The sequence below is a fragment of the Osmerus mordax genome, chromosome 10 (genome assembly GCF_038355195.1).
Source record: "Osmerus mordax isolate fOsmMor3 chromosome 10, fOsmMor3.pri, whole genome shotgun sequence".
NCBI lineage: Eukaryota > Metazoa > Chordata > Actinopteri > Osmeriformes > Osmeridae > Osmerus > Osmerus mordax.
Window position 1 is genome coordinate 13,134,095 of NC_090059.1, and position 25,501 is coordinate 13,159,595.

Sequence of the window (25,501 nt, forward strand, 5' to 3'; positions counted from 1 at the left end):
CGAATGAACTTTTTTAGGGGTGCAATAATTTAACCAACCTCTAGACGTAGACAGAGTACAATGTTTAAGTGATCACGCCTCGCCCTAAACAATAATCCGTTTGGGAGGTGATAGACTTGTGTTTCTTTAATGATCTTGTCTACAGTTATTATCAATCAGACCATCACATTTTGGTCTGCAGATCATAGAAGTACATTTCACCAAGACGTTTTTATAGTGCTAATAAGTGTCTTGTTATTTTTGTCACGGCCACAGCCCTTGTGATTTTTGGTTTTGCCTTGTCCTAGTGTTTCCCTGGGTCTGTCATTGTCTTCACCTGTGTCTTGTTGAGTGGTTTCAGTTCTCGTTAGTGTTATCGTGTCCACCTGTGTCTTGTTTGGTTCTGTGTATTTCGGTTCCTGTTTTGTGTAGTCTTTGTCTTGTCCTTTCCCTTGTTTCTGTGAGTATCCTGTTTGTTTTCCTATTATCAAGAATAAACCATTTTTAACGCTCTGGCTACCTCTCCTACATTTGGGTCCTACCCCACCACCTAATATTGACTCCGTTAGGATACTGGGTTATCCTAACGCCCAAGTTTCTTTAGTAATCTATGTTCAGTAATGGTATACTGACACTGACGCTATACCACTCCCTCATTTCCCCAAATAACACGCATAGCTATTTCCTCAACTCTTTCTGTCAACTCTCAGTGATGGGGCAGTGAGGATGCTGCTGCAACAAGCGAAAATATTCCACACAGTTTTAAAACAAAACTGATTTGGATTCTGTCTTTCGTAGTATCAAAATGTTGCGTGTTGTGGTAGAATCCGCCAAAGGTTTACCAAAAAAGAAGATTGGGAGTCCTGATCCTGTCGCATCTGTTGTTTTTAAAGGTAGGATAAAGTTACTTATCGTGTTTGTTCCATTGTAGGCTAGTTATTTAAGTAGTTAGTTCTCTAATCAGTGTTTTTTATTTATTCTCTTTAACAGATAATCAAAGAATAACATTTTCTTTGTTCCAAAGATAATAAAGTAGCCTACTAAAATGAAACTGAGTTAAAATGTTTTTAGTGATTGAATGTGTTATTGACGTTCATATTTGAATTGTAAACATCAATACTCACTGTATGGAAATGAAAATGGATTATTTACATGTTTGCAGATGAAAAAAAGAAAACCAAATCAATAAGCAATGAATTAAACCCAGTCTGGAATGAGGTATGTCAGATCTCTCTCTCTTGGGAAAGCCAAGATGTCTTGCATCAAGTAATTGAAATGCTTCAAGTCCCAACATGAATCCTGTGTTCATTTCACTTGTTTGCTGAGGGTGTGATAGCCTCCCGTTACCAGTTGTTTGAGTTGATAGTTCCGGAATAATGTTCCACTGCAGCTTTCTATTTATATGATAGATGATTGTTAGTCCTATCATGAACAGTTTATCAAGGCCTCTTTAATTTGACATCTAAAATAGTACTAGCATAATTTACACGTTTTTTGCTTTTTTAAATTTGACTTTGGATTTGCCTTCTTGTGCTAATTATACATGATCAGCATGTTGTTTTGCTGTTGTGTAACTGTCGTTAAATTGCCTTTATAGATAATTTACAAATGTTTTTTGCTTTTTTAAATTTGACTTTGGATTTGCCTTGTGCTAATTAAACATGATCAGCATGTTGTGTTGCTGTTGTGTAACTGTCATGAAATTGCCTTTATAGATAATGCACCGTTGATTTTTGTTGTACACATGTCTTACCTCAGGTGCTTGAGTTTGACTTGAAAGGTTCCGCGCTTGACTCGTCATCCTACATCGATGTGATTGTGAAAGACTTCGAGACTATTGGGAAAGACAAGTGAGTGGTCGCTGGTCATGTTTCATCCTATTCAACCCTAGCACGACGCTATTAAGAAACAGAAGAATTAAAGGATTTAAATCTTCCATTATATGCATGGCACAGTCAATCTCCACCCAGCTAAAACTGTGTGTGTGTGTGTGTGTGTGTTCAGGGAAGGCTGAAGATCTTGTTAGGACAACTCCAAATCATAATGAGTGGCATGAAGGTTATCATTACAGAGTGACTGGGCTATAAGTCAATACTGTCTGTTAACAACTATCCTATTACAACCAACCTATTACCACCCATTGTAGGCTAATATGATAGCACCCTAGGTTCCACCATACCCTACTAGTTAAGCAAAATATTTACACATGAAGTTGTTTGCTTAGTGAATGTGAGCTGAGTTTGTGCTGTCCAGTCCCTGTACCAGTGTCTACCACACACCCTGCTCTGCCATGCACAGACTTGCTTGAGCTGAGTGGGAGAGGTGAGCTGTCCCAGTCAGGCCTCTCTGGAGAATGAATCACTGTTTGTTCTCCCAGGAGACGACTCCAGTCCGGGTTAGGAGAGGAAATACAACAAAGAGAGAGAATGAGAGAGTCATGAGGGCCCACGGTGAGCTAGGACGTACGATGGATCATGTCAGATTTAAGGACATTTTACATGGCGAGTAACAATGAGATTGAGGCTGTTGCAGTACTTTAATGTGGAGCGTTGGTCTCATTCCAGAGCTCAAGCAGCTCTCACTGTTGCTGTGCATCTCGTTTAGCTTCCATGTAAAGTCACAGAAACATGTGGAATCAATCTGGAGACTGAACCACGGAAAATGTTTCCATGGTTGTTGCTAATTAAAGGGATCAAAGCTTTGTTTACACTGACAAAACTGAAACTCTTGACAAGATTTCTTGGGGTGAAATGAATTTGATAAAAGTAGCCCATCCCAACTCTACTTGGTTGGGAATACAATCTAGTCGAGGGTCCAGACATTTTTGGTCCGTGTGGTTTATAACTGAGCTGTGTAATATGAGTCACGTTTTCCATGGGGCTGCCCTGTCTGAATCACACTCTGGTGAATTGAGGGACTGCTGCATTCTGCATAGTTTCCCTGGGACTGTTGTGGTATGGTGTCACCTGTAACCATAGCAACTTTTGAGTGAAAAGTATAATCTTATGTTTCCTGGACTTATTCGATTTCAGCAGGAATTTCCCAAATGACCTAGAAAAAGATAGACAAATACCTAGAGAACATTCTTCTGGAACTACTTTCAGGTATATTGTTATGACAAATCTCTGTTTTTTACATGACTGTAGCTCCTGTGTGGAAGTGGTATTTGAGAGAGTTTTTATTTTTAACTGGGAATGGCTTTGTTAGCCCTGGGTGGAGGCTTGTCCCATTGGTGAGCACACAGTGCTTTATGCACACAGCATTATACACACACACGCGCGCGCGCGCACACACACACACACACACACACACACACACACACACACACACACACACACACACACACACACACATGAAGACGCACACCTCCTATGCCTTTCTTCACCAGTTCTATCTAGCTGGGATGTTAAACAGGTGGTTCATAACTCAGATATTCCAGATCCCCAAACTGATACCCTTGTTAATAGCTCCCTGTGGTAATAATGTTCTGTGGTGTCCAGGTCACTTACAATATAACTCAGCTAGTCTTATCATGTCCTTAAAAAAAGGTAAGTAATCTCATCTTCACTCTGTCTCCTGCAGGCTACTGGGGTCTACGAAAATCTATCTGAGAGACCTAGCCACTGGCCAGGTCAAATCCCTCCCATCCAAAAATCTTCCCCTCATCAATGAAAAGGGGCAGGACATTGGAGTAAGTGCTCAAACTTCAGCTCATTGACTCACATGGCCAAAGACTTCAGTGTAAGCCTTCTTTCTATTGATGATCCTTAAATCAACAAATATGGTAAATTCATTGGATTACAGGCTACAATCGACCTTGTGATTGGCTACGATCCGCCAGCCAGGGCTGTTCCCAATCCTAACAACCCACAGGATGGGACCACAGCAGGGGATGCTGGTATGAAATGTCTGCTTATTAGTTTGTTGTCAAACACAGTTCCCAGAAACTCAACTCCCTGATGTTATCTTCTGTAAGTGTGTCTTCCTGCTGTATCCCTAAGGGGGTGGAGATGAGGAGGAGAATGTGGACCTGGCTGATGGGGGCCAGACTGGCTCCTCAGGCGGGGGTTCCTCCCCAGGCCTACCAGGCAACACCGCCCAGGCCATGGTCAGGAGGGCCAGGAACCGTAGCAGACCGCTATCCAACAAACCCCAGGACTTCCAGGTGGGTTGAATGCTACTTGAAGTGCACTTGATTTATGTTGTAACCTTACTTGCAGACGGGAGGAGGCTCTCCCATGTGGAGTTGGTCACACTTTTAGGGGTATGCCATTGATTTAATTGAAAACCGCTTGTTGAAATTACACTGAATGATGATGTCATAAGTGAGAGGATGCACAGATTTGTGTCCAATACCAACCTTTCCTTGACCTCAACCACTGTTAGGACTTGCCATCCACCATTATCTGCTGCACACTTCTGCACAAAAGGGGCTCTTGCTCAAAAACTCTTAACACAATCGGTCACTATTTGTAACACAAAGTTTGATCGACACTGCACTCAATTTGTCTACTTCCAAACTCCTTGTCTTTCCTGACAGATCCGAGTCAGGATCATAGAAGGCCGCCAGTTACCAGGAAACAACATCCAGCCTGTGATCAAGGTCAACGTGTGTGGACAGACCCACCGGACACGGATCAAGAGGGGCAACAACCCATACTTTGATGAGGTACAACAGCATCAAATGTGACACCTGACACACACTTGACACACTTATCAAACCTGGTGTTGCCGAGGTTGTGGTAGCCTTCTGAGCTAAAGTCAAGCTTGGGAGATGTTCCTTTTTCTCACTGGTAAACTCGCATCTGTTTCTTGCCAGATATTCTTCTACAACATCAACATGTTGCCGTCAGAGCTTTTCGACCAGCAAATCAGCATCCGGGTAAGTTCAACGGTAAAATGCTCTAGATGGACGATCCTATACTACTTTTTATGATCCTCCAGTTCTGATCATTTCATCACTCTCCCTACAGGTCTACGACTCTTTTTCGCTGAGAGCTGACAGTCTGATGGGAGAGTTCAAGGTACTCTATCTCTGTATTCATTTATCCATCCATTGCTTTCATCCATCCACCCTTCCCTGAGTTCCCCAATGAGTCTGCTATGTCATTCACCAGATGAGTTCACAGTTCCTGAGAAACATGCTGTAACTTGTTCTGTTCCCTCTAGCTGGATGTGGGCTATGTCTATGATGAGCCAGGTGAGTTACATCTCACTACACTGAGTTTGCATGAGGCTCATTTGCATGAGCTCACATTTTGTTATGTATATTTCCGTTTATTTGAGTGTGTGTGTGTGTGTGCTAATGTGCATGTGCTCAACCACAGCCCACTCTGTCATGAGGAAATGGCTTCTGCTCAGCGACCCAGATGACTCTAGTTCTGGGGCGAAGGGTTATCTGAAAGTCAGCCTGTTCATTGTGGGGACAGGTGATGAGCCTCCGGTAAGACTGGTTGGTTTAGACCACACGTGTGTGAACAAGTTCTAACACATATATTAGGAAAAACATTGACCCTCACCTTCAACCATAGTGTGACACGTGTGTGTGTGTGTGCATATTCTTGTGTGTGTGTGTGTGTGTGTGTGTGTGTGTCTATAGGCAGAGAAGAGGGAGTCCAACGATGACCAGGATGACATAGAAAGTAACCTGCTCCTCCCAGCAGGGGTCACCTTGCGGTGGATCACCATGGCTCTCAAGGTGTTCAGAGCTGAGGACATCCCCCAGAGTAAGACAGTCACATAAACACACATGCATTTACGCACACGCTCAGAATCACACGTGCATATACACACACGCTCAGAATCAAACATGCATATACATACACGCTCAGAATGTATCCCTTAAACCCTCAAACCCCCTATTATGTGTGTGCTCATTCTTTATATTTTCTGTGTAGTGGACGATGCATTTGTCCAGTCAGTGAAAGAGATCTTTGGAAGAGACTCCGACAAGAAGAACCTGGTCGATCCTTTCCTTGAGGCCCGCTTTGCTGGTAAAAAGGTAGACTGGCTACTCATACTCCAAAGCAGATTCTATTATCCAAAGCAATGTACAAATAGTGATTGTGTAAGAACAGCAGATAATGAATAACCACAAGTGCACAGTTCTAACAGTATTCGTGCTGCAGCTGTGCACACAGGTCATTGAGAAGAATGCCAACCCTGAGTGGAACCAGTTACTGAATCTTCAAGTCAAGGTGACAGAACACAAGGAGCTGTGTCAAGTTTTAGATATCTCACATTGGCTATAAATAGAGGACAAAAATATTTAAAGGGCTCTATATCGACGACAGAGATATGTCCGTTTTTCATGAAGTGTTATTTAATAACTTATTGTACCATGTCTTTTTCACTGCAGTTCCCGTCCATGTGCGAGTGCATCAAACTAACTGTCTTCGACTGGTGAGCCAGCTGCATATCCTCCCTAAACCCTGACAGAGCACTTGATTTGTACATTCTTCTTTTTATTAATGTAAGAGTTAGCAGTGGCCAGTGTGGTATGCAGAATGGATTGTTATCTTCATGTAGTGTTGCTAAGGGCAAGATTTATTTTGGTCCCCCCTTGGGGTGCTGCCTCGAGATTCACTGTGCTGAGCTGACGAGTACAGAGTGTGGTTTTGTGGTCAGTGGGGGTGTGTTTCATCCTCATACTGGATGAGTGTGCTCAGTATTTGTTTGTCTGAGATCTTCCTGTGTGAGTATGATGAGTGTTGTTTCCTTGTGTGTGTGTGTGTGTGTGTGTGTGTGTGTGTCTCAGTGACAGCTGTATGTGCGTGAGCATGAGTCAGACATGACCCTCCGCTCCCACTCCTGGCTGGGATCCTGTTAGCTCGGCCCTGCCCTTAGACAACCTTGGAAAACTGACAGGAAGAGAGGTTAGGACAACTGGGTGGCTCAGCAATGTGTTCAAATCCATACACGCCCTGATCAGAAGCAGGCCCTATACCCTAGATAGTGTACGGGGGTTGTCTTCAAATGATTGAATTGGTGTCAATTTTTTTTTCCATAATGCTGTGAGCCAGAGCGCTGTTTTGCTTGCATCTCAATCATGGCAGGTCTTCAAATGTGTTTGGATTTTAGGGTCTACAGTTTAGAGTGTAGGGGCTAGTGTTTACATTTACATTTATTCATTTAGCAGACGCCTTTATCCAAAGCGACTTCCAAGAGAGAGCTTTACAAAGTGCATAGGTCACTGATCAGGTGGCTGAGCGGTGAGGGAATCGGGCTAGTAATCCGAAGGTTGCCAGTTCAATTCCCGGCCGTGCCAACTGACGTTGTGTCCTTGGGCAAGGCACTTCACCCTACTTGCCTCGGGGGAATGTCCCTGTACTGACTGTAAGTCGCTCTGGATAAGAGCGTCTACTAGATGACTAAATGTAAATGTAAATGATCATAACAACAAGATAGCCACAAAAACATTGCGAGTAGACAAAACATGAAGCACACATTATGAACAACCAAAGTAAGTGCCAAAGGGAAGAACCATAAGAGCATGTAGTTAAACAAGTTACAATTAAACAACATGAACCGCTATAAGTGCAAGTGTACCTGTGGAAAAAAACAAGCAACAATAATAAAAACAATATATCACAGCGAGTACAATTTTTTTTAATCAGTTACCACTAACCACAAGAGCAACACGTCTCTAAGCAAGAGTCATTGTGATCCTTGAGGTAACTAACATCGGGTCACGCGAACCATTCCTAAGTACCGTTGTACTCCCGGAACAAGTGCGTCTTGAGCCTTTTCTTGAAGGTGGAGAGACAGTCAGTGTCTCTGATGGAGGTGGGGAGTTGATTCCACCACTGGGGGGCCAGACAGGAGAAGAGCTTGTGTTTAGAGGCTAGTGGGTAGAGGCTAGTGTGTAGAGGCTAATATCTAGTGTAGGGGCCAGGGTTTTGTTGTGGACTCGGCCCATACTTTAACCCTGAGTGACTGTTAATGTGGAAATTCAATGTTTTCCTTGTTTCTGTGATTCAGGGATCGTCTTACCAGGAATGATGCCATTGGCACCACTTACCTGAACCTGGCCAAGATTGCCTCCTCTGGAGGAGAAATAGAAGGTAAGGCAGAATGATGGTCTGGTAGTCCTCTATTCTAATCTTGTCTACTCTTCTACTCATATGTTCTTTCTTTCTGTCTCTCTTTCTTTTTTTATGTTTTTTTTTCTCTCTCGCCCTGATTTTCTACTTCTCAATCTCTTTATCTTCTCTATTTGAACAGTTTAAAACATCTGGTGACCTTGTTATCCAGTCCATGTATTTTCTTCTTTCTCCTGGTGTAGATGAACATGCAGGATATGGGGCCAATAACGAATATAAAGGTTGATTTGAAATTGATTTGGTTCATAATTTGAGAATATATATGTTTGGCATGGCATGCATTTGTTAATAAAGGTCCACTGCCACGGCACACAAGCCTATATACACAGTGATTAAACATACACAGAAGGTGTTATAACAGATCTTTCGAAAAGGGCGTTCCTCACCACATTATTGAAGGCTAAAGCTTGTACTAGTCTACATCTAACATCTAGTGTTTTTGACTACTGTCACTAATATTATTATTATTATTAGACTATTATTACAGGATGGTGTTGGTGTAGTTGTTCTGAACGTGTCAGTGGACCTTTTATGCAATATTATTAACCCTGTGTGCCTAATCCTACCCCTGCGATGCTATAGCTTTTGCTTGAAAAAAAATCTTTTGCATGTGCTTTGAAATGATAACAGCAAAACTCTGTCACTATCTTCATGAATGAAGTCTATATCAGTCACCTGGCCCATTTACAAACCAAATTCAATGTAAGATTATATATATAGCGTTGTTAATAGTAAAATGGGTCAGGTCTAACTGGTGTGTCTAGGAACCCATGCTAAGCAGTCCAGCCAGTCACAGCACTGACTTCCTAGCTCATCTACCAGGGCTCACGTGTTGTCTGGTGTGGCGTTCCTCCACAGGAAAGACGGGGGAGTCTGAGGTGGGCTTCCTGCCTGCGTTCGGCCCCTCCTACGTCAACTTGTATGGGAGCCCCCGAGAGTTCAGCGGTCTCCCTGACCCTTATGAGGACCTCAACTTCGGCAAGGTCTGCCATTGTCCTGTCACCTGTATTAAACACCAATCCTTATGTGTAAACCTGACCATCCCTATAGTCTACTACTACTGAAGAACATTTTATTTTGCTTGTTTATGTTGTTGCCAGGGAGAAGGAGTGGCCTATCGGGGAAGGGTCCTGGTTGAACTCACTACTAAACTAGAAGGCAAGGCAGACAAGACTGTGGACAGCATCTCCAGTGATGACATACTGGTGGTCCAGGTACTGTACCCTGGTTTCCCTGGCCACTAACACTATGATGCCGCTGTGGAAGTGTGGAGCCATGGGTGGTTTTAACTCATGTAACTGTTAATGTACAGAGGAGCTGAATGAGTTGACAGTGACTCCGGGCTGATCTGGAACTTACTCTCGCCTACCCTCCTCCTTTCTCTCTCTCTCCATCAGAAGTACCAGCGGAGAAGGAAGTTCTGTCTGTGTGCTGTGTTCCACAGCGCCAGCATGCTGCAGGAACCGGGAGAGCCAATCCAGTTTGAGGTCAGTATCGGTAACTACGGCAACAAACTGGACACCACCTGCAAACCCTTGGCCTCTACGACCCAGTACAGCTGTGCTGTGTTTGATGGTGAGGGACGACACTGCTGACTTTCTTGTTTCATCAAACAACATCAACCATTTTAATGGGAGAAAAATAACAGCTATGTGTGTGATTTCCCCCAAAAACCACAATGTATTACTATGTACTGTCAGTTGTCCTGTGCTGTCAGTTGTAGGAACATCCATAGCTTTGACAATTAATCCCCCTCCTCCAACCACCCCTCAGTTTAATCCAATCACTTTCAAATCTCAAACCCAGAAACTGTCCAGTGGAAGTACTGATTCAGTCTGTGTGTGTCGCTCAGGTAACCACTACTACTACCTTCCGTGGGCGGACACTAAGCCTGTGGTGGTGGTGACGTCCTTCTGGGAGGACATCAGCCATCGTCTGGACGCTGTCAACATCATCCTGCACATCGCTGACCGCCTGGTAAGGCCAGATGTTATAGATAATTCATCCACATCATGCAGCACTCACAATTCAAATAATTGGATGGTAATGAAAGTAATGACATAGATTTAGTGGCTTGGATACTTTGGACTTGATTATTGATCTATAATGTATTATGACCTTGTGAAACAACTGTTTTCAGCAATCCAACATCAGTGCGATGAAAACTGCCATTTTGGCTAAGATGGCCGACACTCAACTGGCAGAGATCTGGTTGAAGCTAGTCAGCCAGCTCATTGATGATCTGGAGAGGTAAACCCACATCTGTAACAGGAAGCAGCTAGTGGTTGTCTGTCGTTGTTTACAGATAACCTGTACAAGGGCCACTCCGTTGCAATTTCAGTACCATGAACAGTAAAAAGCTTACCATGTTTTTACTTGATGGACATAGTTAGCTATGTAGCGATGCTACGTTGATGCCGTTGTCTCTGTCCCAGTTTTCATGTGCCAGAGCTGGAGGGTAAACCCAACCTGACAGCCTTGGACCTCCAGATCAAGAAGCTGAGAGACAGTGCCATGGCAACCATATTGGACGGGGCAAGGTCTATGAGAGAGGAAGCTATGGAGATCAGAGATACCCTGGGAGACATTGAGGCCTGGCTGGAGAAACTCCGGCAGCTGGCTGACGAGGTAGGAGGAGCTTAAAGGACTCCTGGTTAAAAGTAGTCTCTCCAGTGGTGTAGATAATGGGGTGTTGAGGAAAGCCACATATCTTTGGTGTGATGTCCCAGCCTCAGAACAGCATGCCAGACGTGATCGTGTGGATGCTGAGAGGAGAGAAGAGAGTGGCCTACAGCCGTATCCCTGCTCACCAGCTGCTCTACTCCACACACAGCCAGGAGGCCTGCGGACAGTACTGCGGACGCACACAGACCATCTTGATGAAGGTGCTCGGAGGGAACAGTCATTTCTCCATGATCTCGGTCGTGATTTTAATCTTGGATCCGATCTCAGTGCTGATTTTGTTTCATGTTCTTGTCCAGTATCCCATGGATAAGAACAAGGGTCTGAAGGTTCCAGTCCAGGTTCGGGTCAACATGTGGCTGGGCCTGTCTGCTCACGAGAAGAAGTTCAATGCTTACTCAGAAGGCACCTTCAGTGTATTCGCTGAACTGGTAGGCTTAAGTTGAAAATGCAACGTTTTATTGGTGACTGACTACAACTGTCAAGATGGAGCCATTGGTTGGTCATCAAACCTGAAAGTAAAAATCCCAACGGCAGTTGTGAACCTGTGTTCGTGTCTGTGGTAGTATGAGAACCAGGCGGAGATGTTTGGGAAGTGGGGCACCACGGCTCTGGTGGGACGCTACAAGTTCTCCGATGTGACGGGCAAGCTGAAGCTGAAGCAGGAGTTCTTCATGCCTCCCCCAGGCTGGGAGTGGGAGGGGGACTGGTTCATAGACCCAGAGAAGGGGTGAGTGGCACTACCCTCGCCGATGGCTTTGTCTGGTTTTAGCTGTCGAATCATGCAGTGTTGCAACAATATTTGCTACCCACTGTTCTGCAATGGTTTGGATGTTTTGGAAACAAACCTTGAGGGGAGCAGAGATTGTAGAGATCTGGCCCGTGTTAGAATGAGTTTCGGTATAAAGTAGTTTTAGACAATTATAGGAAGTCAACTTGTTCTGCCCCTTTCCTTTCTCCATTGCGATATCAGCTGGCAAACTTGCAGCTGGCTGACATTGCTGCCAAGGTCCACCCTTCAGATGAAACCTGTGCCAGCCTGTACAGAACCAGGCACGCTCAGAACAGTCAACTGTCAACTGCCAACTGTTGTGAAAATGATGGAACAAGCTCTTTATAATACATCCAAATCTTTCACCCCACCCTCTCGCACCAACAGTGTGTGTGCTTTCTAAGTCGGGTGTAAAAGACTTCCATGTGTTTGTGTCTGCTAGTCTGTTGACAGAGGCGGATGCTGGACACACAGAGTTCCTGGACGAGGTCTATCAAAACGAGACCCGCTTCCCTGGAGGAGAGTGGAAGCCTGCTGCAGAGCCCTACACTGATGTGGTAAGAGGAACACACACACACACACATGCATGCACATGTCTTGGCATGCATTTACATTGTCCCTGACTGTGTGTGTGTGTGTGTAGAATGGGGAGAAGACCCAGAGTCCAGGGGAGATGGAGTGCCCTGCAGGCTGGACCTTGCAAGATGAGTGGACTGTAGACGACAACAGAGCCGTAGATGAGAAAGGTGTCACGTTTAAGCTCTCTCTGTCTCCTTTTATCTCCTTCCAACTAGTCAACCGAACACACTAACGTAACATGTGTAAATGCTGCCCCCTGCAGGTTGGGAGTATGGTGTGACCATCCCTCCGGCTGACAAGCCCAAGTCCTGGGTTCCTGCTGAGAAGGTCTACCATGTCCACCGCAGGAGGAGGCTGGTCAGGCCCAGGAGCAGGACGGCCGGCCCCACCGGGGGATCGCCCACGGAGGTCAGGACAGGACAAAGGATTTAGTACTCTGAATAAAGCCAAGCAATTACTAGCGCTGCGAGCTAGTAATGTTGCCATGACATTCATCCTACAGAGACGGATCCAAGGAGACCCAGAGGGCTGGGAGTTCTCATCCCTGATTGGCTGGAAGTTCCACAGGAAGCAGCGCTCATCGGACACGTTCCGTCGCCGGCGTTGGAGGAGGAAGATGGCACCTGCCAACACCCTGGGAGCCGCGGCCATCTTTAAACTGGAGGGGGCGCTGGTGGGCACTGCTTGCTTTCTAAATGAAGAACAATCCTTATCTGTAGACAACCATTTATACATTTGGACTTTGGACCACATCATTAATCCCTCCAAAGATCAAGTTCAGTTCAGTCCATATTATAGTTATTATCAAGGATGTTTTTGTAAATAAGGAATGGTGGTATGTCTCCAGGGGGTTGACACAGATGAGAAAGGCCAGAAGACTGATGCTACCAAGCTGTTTGGAGCCAACACACCCACAGTGTCCTGCTCCTTTGACAGTGAGTGACTCAGATACTCTGTACAGCATGTCTCAACAACAACGGTGCCCAAAATGAAAAACTCAATTTACATAATGCTGTTCTATCCTGAAGGGTCCTATCGCTATCACTTGAGGGTCTATGTGTACCAGGCCAAGAACCTAGTGGCTATGGACAAAGACAGCTTCTCTGGTAAGCTTTAGCACTTACTCACAAAGACAGATATAACTTGCAGTAGTTCGAATACCGATGTGAGTGATGGCAATAAAACATCTTGTATATTGTAACAGCTGTGCTAATGGATAACACGTTGTTGTGCCTGGGCTCGTAGACCCGTATGCCCACGTGTCCTTCCTGCATGTCAGTCAGTCCACGGAGAAGCTGTCAGCCACGCTGAACCCCACCTGGGACCAGACCCTCCTCTTCCACGATGTGGAGATCCACGGCGACCCCGACACCATCGCCCAGAACCCCCCCAAGGTGGTCCTCGAGCTGTACGACAACGACCAAGTGGTGGGTGGGAATGGACACACAACACAACGCACACGCACAGACATACAGACATGCACACTGTGTCTGCATGTGTATCTAGTGTGCGTGTGTCGCTCTGTTTCCCCAGGGTAAGGATGAACTGCTGGGCAGGGCTGTGTGTGCCCCGCTGGTGAAGTTGAATGCGGGCATGGATCAGGTGCCCAAGCTGCTGTGGCAGCCAGTCATGCAGAGAGACCAGCCAGCAGGGGATGTACTGGTGGCAGCTGAACTCATACTGAAGGACAAGGTACTGGGCTCTGGAGAGAGAACATCTGGCTCTTAGTCTGTAGCAGCTGAATGCTATAGCAAGGGATGGTTGAAGCAGAAAGAAGCCTTTGACCAATAAAGGTATGGGGTAAGATGTTTAAATCGACGTTCTTCCCCTCTCGCTCCAGGGGAATGAGACGGAGCTGCCCCTGGTTCCTCCCAGGAGAGGGGAGAACCTCTACATGGTTCCTCAGGGCATCCGGCCGGTGGTGCAGCTCACCGCTATCGAGGTATGACGTCTCCCCCAGTGTCAACACCTCACATTGGGCACACTGTAGATTAGGACTGAGCAAACCCATACAAATATTGCATCCCCTATATTTCCTCCCTCGTCGTGTATGGCTGAAGTGGTCTGTTTCGCTCTGTCACTCTCTCTCTCTCTGGGCTCTGGTCGCAGATCCTGGCGTGGGGTCTGCGTAACATGAAGACGTACCAGCTGGCCACGGTGTGCTCTCCCAGCCTGGTGGTGGAGTGTGGGGGCGAGAGGGTGGAGTCTGTCGTCATCAAGAACATCAAGAAGAGCCCCAACTTCCCCGGATCTGTCCTTATCATCAAAGCGGTAAAGGGCCCAGCTTCCTAGTGCATGTGTGTGTCTGTGTGACAGAGAAGGAGAGAATGAAAGGCATTGAGATGTACTGTACTCTGCGTTGTTTTCATGAACTTGGTCTGCTTTCAGCTCCTTCCTAAAGATGAGATGTACACTCCTCCCATCGTGCTGAAGGTGATAGACCACCGTCCTTTCGGCAGGAAGCCGGTGGTGGGACAGTGTACCATCAGCAACCTGTCAGACTTCCGCTGTGACCCCTATGTCGCCAGGGCTGAGGTCGCCATGTCCTCCAAAAGTAAACACATTCTTCAGCATGCAACACTCAGGGACACTACTGAAAATTGTGACTTGTAAATCCTAAATATTTCAGATCCCACACAAACAGTGTAGTTCAGTCCAGTGCAGTTCAGTCCAGTGCAGCTCAAATAGTGTAAAAAAGGTGTGTGTGTGTGTGTGTGTGTAACAGTGGCTCTGATGATGGCTGCCCCACCTAGAGACGTCTCCATTCACATGGGTGACAGGGGACCCCTGCTGGAGGATCAGGTACAGTGCACTCTTAGTTCCTAAACCACAGACAAGATCCATCTTAACCCTAACACATCTACAATGGCTCCCTTCAGTCTCAATGTCTTATTTAACCAGTGTAATCTGACTTTCATGAGTAGCATCTGGATTCATTAGACATCAGTGTTATGTTAATGGTATGAGGTTGTCCCCTCTTGGGCTAAAACACTTTGGTATGTATCAAAAGATCATTTGACAGTGGTCACTCTGACTTGCAGTTTTCATTCAGTTTGTCGGCTGCCATCCACAAATTGGCCAGCCCTAACATTCGTCTTGTACGTATGAAAGTATATTATTGGTCAATTCTCTAGATGAACCAATGACACTGCAGGGTTGAGGGAGCGTCTCTTTACTAAAATTGTTTTCGCTGAAATCACCTCGAAATCAGTGAGATCAGTTGCTACTATTCCAAAATTACTCTCTTTAATTTGGGGGCACTGTAATGATATATATATTGTATTTTTATGTGCAACTTCCATGCATTGGAATTAAATCTTTAGTGATCCTAAAGATTTTCCAATCATAGAACCAGATTACATTCACTTGTCACATTCAGACCTCCATTTTCCATCTCCAGCATCGCTAATATTAACATATTGTCTTGTTTTCTGTTGCATTCCATCCTACTTGTCCCAACAGCATGCTGAGAAGGTGAGACCACTTCCAAACCCCCTCGCGTCTGTCCCATGGCACTATTTAACAACGCGGAAGGATATATTCCACTATAAAGTGTCAACACTTTCTCATTACAGGAGAAAGAGCTGGTTGACTGGTGGAGCAAATTATACGCTTCCATAGGAGAGCAAGAGAAATGTGGTCCCTACCTGGAGAAAGGCTACGACACCTTGAAGGTAACCCTTTCACCTCTGTCATCCGGACAGGTTTCTATGGATCCATGAACGTATCGTTCGGCTCAACATGAACCGTGTCATCCCTCAGGTGTATGACTGTGAGCTGGAGCAGGTCCCAGAGTTCCAAGGGCTGACAGACTTCTGCAGCACCTTCAAGCTGCACAGAGGCAAGAACGAGGATGGAGTGGACGACCCCACCGTGGTCGGAGAGTTCAAGGTGGAGAGAAGTATTCCTACACAGCAGTGTTACTAATCCTGCTGATCATGGACTCCTTGGCCAAGATGCAGTCTATTGAATTGAAAACCTCTAGCGCCATCTAGCAGTGGTGCCGATGCATTGACACATTGCACCTTGCAGAATGTAATACCATCACAACGTGTGTGTTTCCAGGGTTCGTTTAAGTTATACCCACTGTCAGACGACCCTGGCATAGCTCCTCCTCCTCGCCAGTTCCGTGAGCTGCCAGACAGCGGGCCGCAGGAGTGCATGGTCAGGATCTACATCATCAGGGGCATCGACCTGCAGCCTAAAGACAACAACGGCATGGTGTGACACACACACACACACACACACTCACACACACACTGGCATGCATACTGTACACACATAGTTACATCAAACACATGCAGGGTTAAGGAAATGTAGATAGCAGCATACATGTTTTGAAGTTGTTTGCTGACGTTTAGTACTCTCTTCACAGTGTGATCCGTACATCAAGATCGCATTAGGAAAGAAGAGCGTTGATGACAGAGATAATTACCTGCCCAACAACACCAACCCTGTGTTTGGAAAGTAAGCCCTGAACCCAGGAAAGACAAGAATGACAACATGTTGCCACTGTATCCATTCCTAGTACCACAGAGAACAATTCCTCGAAGCAGCTGTGAAACCAAGGATTTAAACCCATGCAGAAGACATGCACATCATAAAAACCCTTATCGCAAAACCAACTTGTCTCCTCCTCTTCCTTGTCCCTCATCTCCCTCTGTGGGCAGGATGTTCGAGCTGAGCTGCTTCCTGCCTCAAGACAAGGACCTGAAGATCTCTGTGTACGACTACGATCTGCTGAGTCGTGATGAGAAGGTCGGCGAGACGGTGATCGACCTGGAGAATCGATTCCTTTCTCGTTTCGGTTCCTACTGTGGCCTGCCACAGACCTACTGCCTGTAAGGACCTCCAAATACATGTAGAGAGACCTGGAAAAACGACTAGACTCTTCCTCGTCACTATAAACCATATTGCCATGATGGATTCGTTAAACCTAGAAACGATCTAGGAGTTACAACTTAACTATACTTCCTGTCACATGTGCTTAGCAATGCTTTTCTTGAGATTCACTCTGATTGGCTTTGATTGCTATTAAACAGGACAGGGATCAACCAATGGCGTGACCAGATGAAGCCATCTCAAATCCTCCAGAACCTGGCTCGTCTCAGGGGAATCCCCCCTCCCAGGACGGAGGACAATGGAAACACTCTGAAGTTCCACGGCCAAGAGTACCGCCTGGAAGAGTTTGGTGAGGCTACTTCCATCACATGCTGTCCAGTTCTGTCATTTTATCTTATCTGTTGACTTCATAAAACGAGCATCTTGGTAAATGGAGAAAATATTGTACAGTGGTGTTGTGTCCTTGTCTTCTAATATTGTCTTGAACTTGAAATATCCAGAGGCTAACAAGAAGATCCACCAGCACCTGGGCCCACCTAATGAGAGGATCTGTCTGCACGTACTCAGGAAACAGACTCTGGTACCAGAGCATGTGGAGAGCAGAACACTGTACAGCAGCTTCCAGCCTACTCTCTCTCAGGTTAGAACACTGTACAGCAGCTTCCAGCCTACTCTCTCTCAGGTTAGAACACTGTACAGCAGCTTCCAGCCTACTCTCTCTCAGGTTAGAACACTGTACAGCAGCTTCCAGCCTACTCTCTCTCAGGTTAGAACACTGTACAGCAGCTTCCAGCCTACTCTCTCTCAGGTTAGAACACTGTACAGCAGTTTCCAGCCTACTCTCTCTCTCAGGTTAGAACACTGTACAGCAGTTTCCAGCCTACTCTCTCTCAGGTTAGAACACTGTACAGCAGCTTCCAGCCTACTCTCTCTCAGGTTAGAACACTGTACAGCAGTTTTCAGCCTACTCTCTCTCAGGTTAGAACACTGTACAGCAGCTTCCAGCCTACTCTCTCTCTCAGGTTAGAACACTGTACAGCAGCTTCCAGCCTACTCTCTCTCAGGTTAGAACACTGTACAGCAGCTTCCAGCCTACTCTCTCTCAGGTTAGAACACTGTACAGCAGTTTCCAGCCTACTCTCTCTCAGGTTAGGTACTTACAGGACTCACAACTGACTAATGTCTGTGTGTGTGTTAGGCGCTCACAACTGACATTCATCCTGCTCCTTTAGGGAAAACTCCAAATGTGGGTGGACGTTTTCCCCAAAAGCCTGGGTCCTCCTGGGCCTCCTTTTGACATAGTTCCTCGCAAGGCGAAAAAGTGAGCAGTGCTGTTGCTTCCCATTTTCACAAGAGACCATTTATTAATGCATATCATTCTGTTGTTTCGAAGGCCTGCTCACATTAACTCTGTACGCATCATCAGATATTTCCTTCGAGGCATTATCTGGAACACAACAGAAGTGATCTTGGATGAGACCAGCATCACTGGCGAGAACATGAGTGACATCTATGTTAAAGGGTGGGCAAAACAGGAAAACACATTTGCAATACAAGTGATGCTGGGTTTAGAAAAAATAAGGATACTTATAATGTGTAATCGTCATGCTAGCTGGATGCCAGGCATGGAGGAAGACAAGCAGAAGACAGACGTTCACTACAGGTCTCTGGATGGAGACGGGAACTTTAACTGGAGGTTTGTTTTTGAGTTCGAGTACCTACCTGCTGAGCAGCTGTGTCTGGTCTCCAAGAAGGTGAGCGACTGCAACGGAAGCTTCATCCAGCCAAATAAAGGCTTCTCAGTTGTTGTAATGAGTTTGGTTTTAATGTATGCTCAACGTTCTGTCCTTAGGAGCACTTCTGGAGTCTTGACAAAACTGAGTTCCGTACCCCCCCGAAGTTGATTGTTCAAATATGGGACAACGATAAGTTCTCATTAGACGATTACCTAGGTGAGATCTTTTAAACGTCTTTTTTCCATGTAATTAAAGTTAAAACCTGGACAATGTTGAAAATGTTGCAACGACATCACAGGCACGGTGGAGCTGGACCTGCGGAACCTGGTTCCACCCGCCAAGATGCCAGCAAAGTGCTCTCTGGAAATGATGGATGGGAAACAAGGGGTGCAGCCCAAGTCTGATCTGTCTGCCTCACTGTTCGCCCAGCACTCTGTCAGGGGCTGGTGGCCCTGCTTCATAGAGCAGGATGGCAAGAAGGTCCTAGGAGTAAGTAGGGCTGGAGCAGGGTGAAGCTCATCTGAGGCTTTGATAAAACAGTCAGCAGTTAATTGTGTCAGTTTTGTATGTTGGTTATATCTGTGTGTGTGTGTAGGGGAAGGTAGAGATGACTCTTGAGATCATCAGTGAGAAGGATGTGGATGAGAAACCTGCTGGAAAGGGGAGAGATGAACCCAACATGAACCCCAAGCTGGACTTTCCCAAGTAAGAGATCAACACTGTCCTCACTAGGAGGCCCATTCACTTGTTGTATACACACGTGTGAAACATAACCATCTGATAGACTGACACTGGGAGATTTAACTGCTTCAGCTCAAATAAGACAGTTGGTACAAAATCTGAAGTGTGAACTTTGTATCTATTCTCATCTAATAACCCTGACCCCCAGGCGACCAGACACTTCTTTCTTCTGGTTCACCAACCCCTGCAAGACCATGAAGTTCATTGTGTGGCGCAGGTTCAAGTGGATCTTCATTGGTCTGATCATACTGATCATAGTGCTGCTCTTCCTTGCTATCTTGCTCTACTCACTGCCGGTAAGGAAGGACTGAGGGGAGGAGACAAATGAAATACTACTGTTTCTGTGGTTACTATTGTTTCTGTAGCAACCACATATGTGCTTGTGGCAAACATCATGACTGAAATTGATTTTGTCTCATTTCAGAACTACATATCAATGAAGATTGTGAAGCCATTCAAGTGAGAAAAAAAACTTCTCAAGACAACATGAGAGCCTATTTCATGTGTCTAGATTATAGACCAAAGAAAGTTCAGACAAAAGTCCTACATTGTGTTTGCAACCAGACTATGGGAGTGACAATATGAGGGAAAAAAAGGTTATTTTACATGTTGAACAAAAATTTCTACTGCATCTTGCACTTATTTAGAACATATTTTACAATATGTGTTTTACATTCCTATTGTGATATAGGTGTGGTCATTACACTATGTTCACAGTTGTGTTCACAGTTATGTGTTTAATGTCTTTTAAAAGGATCACGTCATCAAAATACTGAATTATCCTCACTGCACTTAAAAATATATATATTTTATTCATGCATAATGTGAGAAAATATGGGGTAAAATAAAGACAACCTACTTGGAAAATGTGCACAGTTGTCTTTATTACATGTATAGTTAAAAAATAAGTGAAAGTTCTCCCTTTGTAGTTCTTATTTCAAAAATTCACAAAAATTCACAAAAATTATGACAACATTGCCAAGAATGATGACAACATTTAGTTCAGGCGAGAAACGGACCGCTCCCTTCGGTCTGGACTGGTCTTTATCCTTTACTGTCGCGGCGAATTGACGAATTGTCTAAACAAGTCCCACAGCAACCTAGATCATGTGTTGAGTATGAATTTGACTTTCATCTGCTTTAATAAACCAGCTATTAATATAAATTGTATAAATATTATTTTAATGACTGACGACTACCGGAAGACCTTTTTGCCTTGCTATGTTTGTGCTACTAGAAATGTTAGCTACAAGCTAGCTGGACGTTATTAGGTAGTAGGCTGCCTCTGCTTTTATATTATTGAATCACTCACATCAGTTAACATTCGTATGGCTTATCGGTCACTGAAAATCCAGACTTTAAGGCGATATAACTATCTAGTTACGTTTCTATTTTGGTATATTGCAAATAAAGAATAATACGATTGTTTTCTTCAGTGATTTATTTGGCTACCGTCCGAGCGTGTCGCTGGTTAGGGCAAGAAGTGGCATCATGTCCAACACCGACATGTCTTCTAATGCTGTCGAAAACGGACCAGTTTTGGGACATGCATCGTGGACTTGTACTTCCCAGGACCATCAGTTGGCAGATATTTTTCTGCCTGTTCACATTAACGGCAACACTGACCTCAGCCAGGCTGACAGAGAAACACCAAAAGGGTAAGAGTGTGTGGTTTTGCCTTCCTCAAATAATCACGTTACTTTAAGATGGCAGTAGTAGTGACAACAATTAGACCACCGTCCATGCTGTTGAAAGGATGTTCTGCTAGCTAGATGTGTTCATGTCACGACAAAGTCATTTACAAGCCTAAAGTGTGTGCCTCTTTCTTCTCCCTCCCTCCCCTCAGCTGTGCCCCAGTTCTGCTGGAGCAGGTGGAAGAGGGCTCTCCATGTGTCATCACCCTGCAGTGTCCCCCTCAGTGTCCTGCTGTCATCTCCAGCCTCCTGGTAGTCAGTGAGGCTCGCACCGTGGAGGTCTACTCCCAGTCAGGGGACTACTGTGGCACCTGCCGAGGGGAGAGAGAGGCCAGCACAGAGCAGCACAGGTAGCTGGACGGATAGAGGGACTCTTATGGTTGGGTCCCCATTCATTCCAGGGCTGCATAATAAAATGAGCATCAGTGCTAGTGGAGAGTGAGATAGATGTGTGACAGTTTCTCCAGACTCACATTTGGCCTGTGTTTGATGTTTGCTAGTGCAGAACGGGGGCCCTTCTACAGGAAACACATGGCACTGGACTGTCCATCCAGAGCATGTGACGTCAAGGTAGGTTCGGCTGAATTCTGTGATTGATATCAAATCGCTGTCTCCCTAATAGTCACTGGATACCCTCTCTCTGTCTGACCGTGTGTTGTGTTTCCTCAGCTGCTGTCCCTAGGCGGGAGGACCAGTGTGGCTGTGATGAGGGTGGTGCTGGGACTGCGACCTCCGGAGCCTACAGCTGCTTCTGTCCCCAGCCCGGGGCCTGGACCAGACCTGGGTCTGGGCCTGGGCCTGGGTCGGAGCATCGACATGGAGCGCGTCCAGTCCATGGTCCAGGAGATGGGTACCAGCCTCTCACCTGGAGCTCAGAGCCTCATGGACATGGTACAGACCCAGCAGAAGGTGAGGACGTTTCAGACACTGTTATCCAAAGCGACTTACAGACGTATATTTGGACATTCGATCTCTAGATTGGAAGACAAACGCTCCATCACTGTGCTATACCTATCCCCTAATCAGTCATGTCTGTTGTTCATCTGTCAGCCAGTCTGGGTACTGCTCATTGCAAAGAAGCAGGCTTTTTCCAAATATTTTTGGTTTGATGAGTGTGGGTAGAATTTGAATTTCTGCAGTTTCAAGCTGACAGGCAGGAAACAATAGCTTCATTGTATCTTAACACAGCTCTTTTGTTCTTCACTAAACAATGGACATTTTCCTCAACTGACATGTGACTGCTGACTGTTGTCATCCGCCCAGAATCAAACAGATGTGCTGGGGGGTTTCCTGCCTCTCCTCATGGGCAGTGGGGCTCTCTCTGCCCTGGCTAGAGGAACCAGATTCCCTGGAGCACCAGGCAGCATGGCCCAGCCTCCAGGCACCACAGGACCTACAGACCCAGTCCCACCAACCCAGAACGAAGCCCTTTCAGGAGGAGACTCCCCGGGTCTTGCTTTCCAGGACGGAGGTAAGAAACATTTTCATTGCTGTTCCTCCAGTAGTAAAGAAAATAATTTGACCAACCTTAACTTCACATTTTGTTAATCTTACCATCAGAGTAAGAAACATAAAAATATAAGATAATGTGTGTCTGTTTAGCCAATGAGAGTCCTCATCTGCAGACTACAGTCACTGATCCAGAAACCGTCCACAGGCGCTGGCACCACCCCCTCCCCCTCCTCCCCCACCAGCCTAGCCAACCAGGCCAGGCTGGCAGACATGATGTCACCCTTCCTGAGTGGCTCGCCAGGACAGGCACGGGGGCGCAGCCTCTGCCCCCTCAGCCCTGACCTCCTCCCCATGCTGCAGAGTGTGTGTGGCCAGGTCACGCAGCTACGCCTTGATGACGCCGCCGCCAAGGAGGAGGAGAGGAAAGCTAACGGGCCGCGGTGAGTGGGCGGCCGGGCAGGAGGCCTGTAAACGGCACAGGCCCATAAAACCTATGCGTGAAAACCAACTGCCGTGTTAATGTCTTGACTGCTGTGTAACTGTCCTGTGTGGGGTATAGGGGTGGGAAGCAGTCTGGGATATGAAGTCCAGATGGGTTTGAGTGACTGGCATATCTGAGTGGGTGGGAGGCAGCTGTTTAACTGGACAGGCGGGTGTCTACCAGTCTGGGCCTTTTGTTGGCTTTGTTGCAGATGTGTTGTGGTTTGATGGTGTTTGTGTTTGAGGCTGTCTGTCTAGCAGTGACTGTACAAGCCGTGAGTTATAGCTCTAAAGTACTGTAAGTGTTTTGTGTGGCATGGGTTTGTGTATTCATGCATGCTTGGTGTTTTCCTTTCTTTTGCTCTGTCTCTCTTTCTTCTTCTCTCCTGCCTGCGTCTCTCCCTCCATCACCTCCACCCCCTCCTTCCCTCTCCCCCAGTGAGGAGCGGGGCTGCTGCAGAGGGCTTGAGGAGGTGCTGGAGCTTCACCTGGAGCAGATGGAGAGGAGGCTGAAGGAGCACATGGACCAGCGCCTGGATGCCCTGGAGGTCAGACTGCAGAAGGCCCTACTGCAGGCCCTGCCCCTGGTCACCCTGAACCAGCCTGCCAAGACCAGCTCTGTAGCCCCCCCTGACCACATCCACCCACCCCAGACCCTGAATGGAATATAACAGATCCTCATGTCAAAGCCTGGATCCTGCACTGACATGAACCCCCAGCCCTATCCCCAGCCCCAGCCTTGTCCCCAGCCCTATCCCCAGCCTTGTCCCCAGCCCCAGCCCTATCCCCAGCACCAGCTTTGTCCCCAGCCTTGTCCCTACCCCCTTCCCTGTCTCCAGTCCCCTGCTCCTGCCTTATCCTCTGCACTGAATCCATACTCATTGGCTCCAACCCAGATACTGACCCAGTCCTTGATTCCTTGCACTATTCCAACTGATCTGGTCATGACTAGTTTTACCACTTACATGTTTGTAACATAATATTATTGTCTGCCTGCCTGTCTGTTTGTGTGATTGAGTTAAACCTCTTACTTACTCTGTAGTATCACAGACGGTTTCTGAGAACTATATGAACAATGTTGTACTGATTATGAACTGTATGAACCAGAGTGAACATTAAATATATTTATATACTAGACCCTGTGTATCTGTTTTCTATTGGATCGGGTTGGCTTTCTGCTGAGTCACCACAGTGAGACCATGTTTATGCCTCATGTACCAGGACAGATGTTTCAGTTATACAGTATTTCCACATCAGGTGGATGGAAACCTACTGCCTGCCTCTGCTGCTGTGGGCTGGAAAACAAAGTTCACAAACTCCCAAGTTCGACAAGGTAAGTCAGTTCAATCAGATCGTAATGTTTTTCGGGTTAACTATCCCTTTAATGTCTCTTTATTTTAAACATTTAATGTAAATTGAGTGTGACTGGCCCATGGTGTTGTGTACACACAGAAACTGAATTAGGACACAGCTGCAGCTCTGGAGCAGAACCTGGACTGGGCCACTGAGGAGAGGAGAGGAAGTGGTCACAACTGAGTCAACAACCCTGCTTAATAACCCCAACTTACTGCCAGTCAGCCTGCCTGCTTGGATGATGGTCCAGAGCTGCATGCCGGATGAGTCAGCTTTGGGAAATGGACAAAGGGACGAGTCAAGATGGATCAGTGTGGACGTTGGGTTGTCCTTCTGGAACTTTACTGAGCTTTGAGAGAGGTCAGCTGGTCAACATTAGGGTGGGTGTTTGTGAAGAGTGTCTTGTGTGATTGTAGGGGGGAAGTAACAAAAAGACAGTGTTCAGTTGTGAGACTGGATGTTTTCAAACATCCACAGTATCACAGCCACAGTATTGGTTGAGCACTGATAAACTGTTTGCTTCAATGGAACAGCAGCGATAGTCTCTGTCCTGAAAGAGAATTACAGTGACACATCTGTCTGTAGAGGACTCTGATGAGATGGTCCTGTATTGCCTCCGGGCCCGCTCTGATAGTCTCATGTTCTGGAAGTACGTGGTGATGAAGTGATGTCCTGCAGTTGAACATCTTGTTAGCCTGTCACGCAACAGACACATTGCTCCGCTACTTTGTTGGATGATAAATTCCAGAATCAAAGACATTTGAAGCGAATGTTACAAATGACATCACTCCCCCTGGTCCAGTTAGACTTGCTGCTCCAGCACCATAGAGCAGCGGGAGGACAAGTTCCAGCCTTCCTCTCTGTAAACCAGTGGCTTGCATAACAAACCCCTCCCTCTGCCTATAGGCCAACACATCACCTCATGCATGGTTGCATTCAGCCTCGTACGACACCTCGTGTCGCACCCTGCTAGGTCACTCTGAGAACATAGCTGAGGGAAAACATGAAGTGTAACCACTCCCCATTCCTTCTCACTGTCCCTCTCTCTCACCCACACAGCCTTTTTGCCCACTCTCTGTCCAGGCGGTC

At 46.2% G+C, this 25,501-nt stretch overlaps 2 protein-coding genes across 3 annotated transcripts; both read left to right on the forward strand.

Moving 5' to 3' along the window:
• The first annotated feature begins 699 nt into the window (after nucleotides 1-699).
• LOC136950082 (myoferlin-like) lies at nucleotides 700-20,294 on the forward strand. Of its 2 annotated transcripts, XM_067244173.1 has the most exons (54): nucleotides 700-872; nucleotides 1,142-1,197; nucleotides 1,738-1,829; nucleotides 3,562-3,670; nucleotides 3,784-3,877; nucleotides 3,981-4,144; nucleotides 4,520-4,648; nucleotides 4,799-4,861; nucleotides 4,953-5,003; nucleotides 5,149-5,179; nucleotides 5,307-5,422; nucleotides 5,579-5,705; nucleotides 5,877-5,980; nucleotides 6,108-6,176; nucleotides 6,338-6,381; nucleotides 7,960-8,042; nucleotides 8,264-8,302; nucleotides 8,940-9,064; nucleotides 9,182-9,295; nucleotides 9,479-9,656; nucleotides 9,934-10,058; nucleotides 10,222-10,331; nucleotides 10,517-10,709; nucleotides 10,811-10,966; nucleotides 11,063-11,194; nucleotides 11,330-11,493; nucleotides 11,978-12,092; nucleotides 12,179-12,281; nucleotides 12,377-12,522; nucleotides 12,617-12,787; nucleotides 12,962-13,049; nucleotides 13,143-13,220; nucleotides 13,360-13,541; nucleotides 13,648-13,806; nucleotides 13,955-14,056; nucleotides 14,224-14,385; nucleotides 14,503-14,668; nucleotides 14,840-14,916; nucleotides 15,577-15,588; nucleotides 15,690-15,788; nucleotides 15,877-16,005; nucleotides 16,180-16,335; nucleotides 16,490-16,581; nucleotides 16,785-16,955; nucleotides 17,157-17,305; nucleotides 17,457-17,596; nucleotides 18,189-18,277; nucleotides 18,383-18,478; nucleotides 18,569-18,710; nucleotides 18,809-18,908; nucleotides 18,991-19,181; nucleotides 19,288-19,397; nucleotides 19,582-19,729; nucleotides 19,858-20,294. In XM_067244173.1, exons 1-54 carry the CDS (start codon nucleotides 785-787, stop codon nucleotides 19,894-19,896), a joined length of 6,168 nt encoding a protein of 2,055 aa, XP_067100274.1. In that variant the 5' UTR covers nucleotides 700-784; the 3' UTR covers nucleotides 19,897-20,294. The 2 variants fall into 2 exon arrangements, with proteins under 2 accessions (XP_067100274.1, XP_067100275.1); XM_067244174.1 differs by lacking the exon at nucleotides 8,264-8,302.
• Nucleotides 20,295-20,375: 81 nt separating this feature from the next.
• c10h10orf88 (chromosome 10 C10orf88 homolog) lies at nucleotides 20,376-24,194 on the forward strand. Its single transcript, XM_067244814.1, has 8 exons — nucleotides 20,376-20,549; nucleotides 20,870-21,091; nucleotides 21,280-21,477; nucleotides 21,628-21,697; nucleotides 21,797-22,036; nucleotides 22,391-22,598; nucleotides 22,785-23,019; nucleotides 23,499-24,194. Exons 2-8 carry the CDS (start codon nucleotides 20,925-20,927, stop codon nucleotides 23,728-23,730), a joined length of 1,350 nt encoding a protein of 449 aa, XP_067100915.1. The 5' UTR covers nucleotides 20,376-20,549; nucleotides 20,870-20,924; the 3' UTR covers nucleotides 23,731-24,194.
• The last annotated feature ends 1,307 nt before the right edge of the window (nucleotides 24,195-25,501 follow it).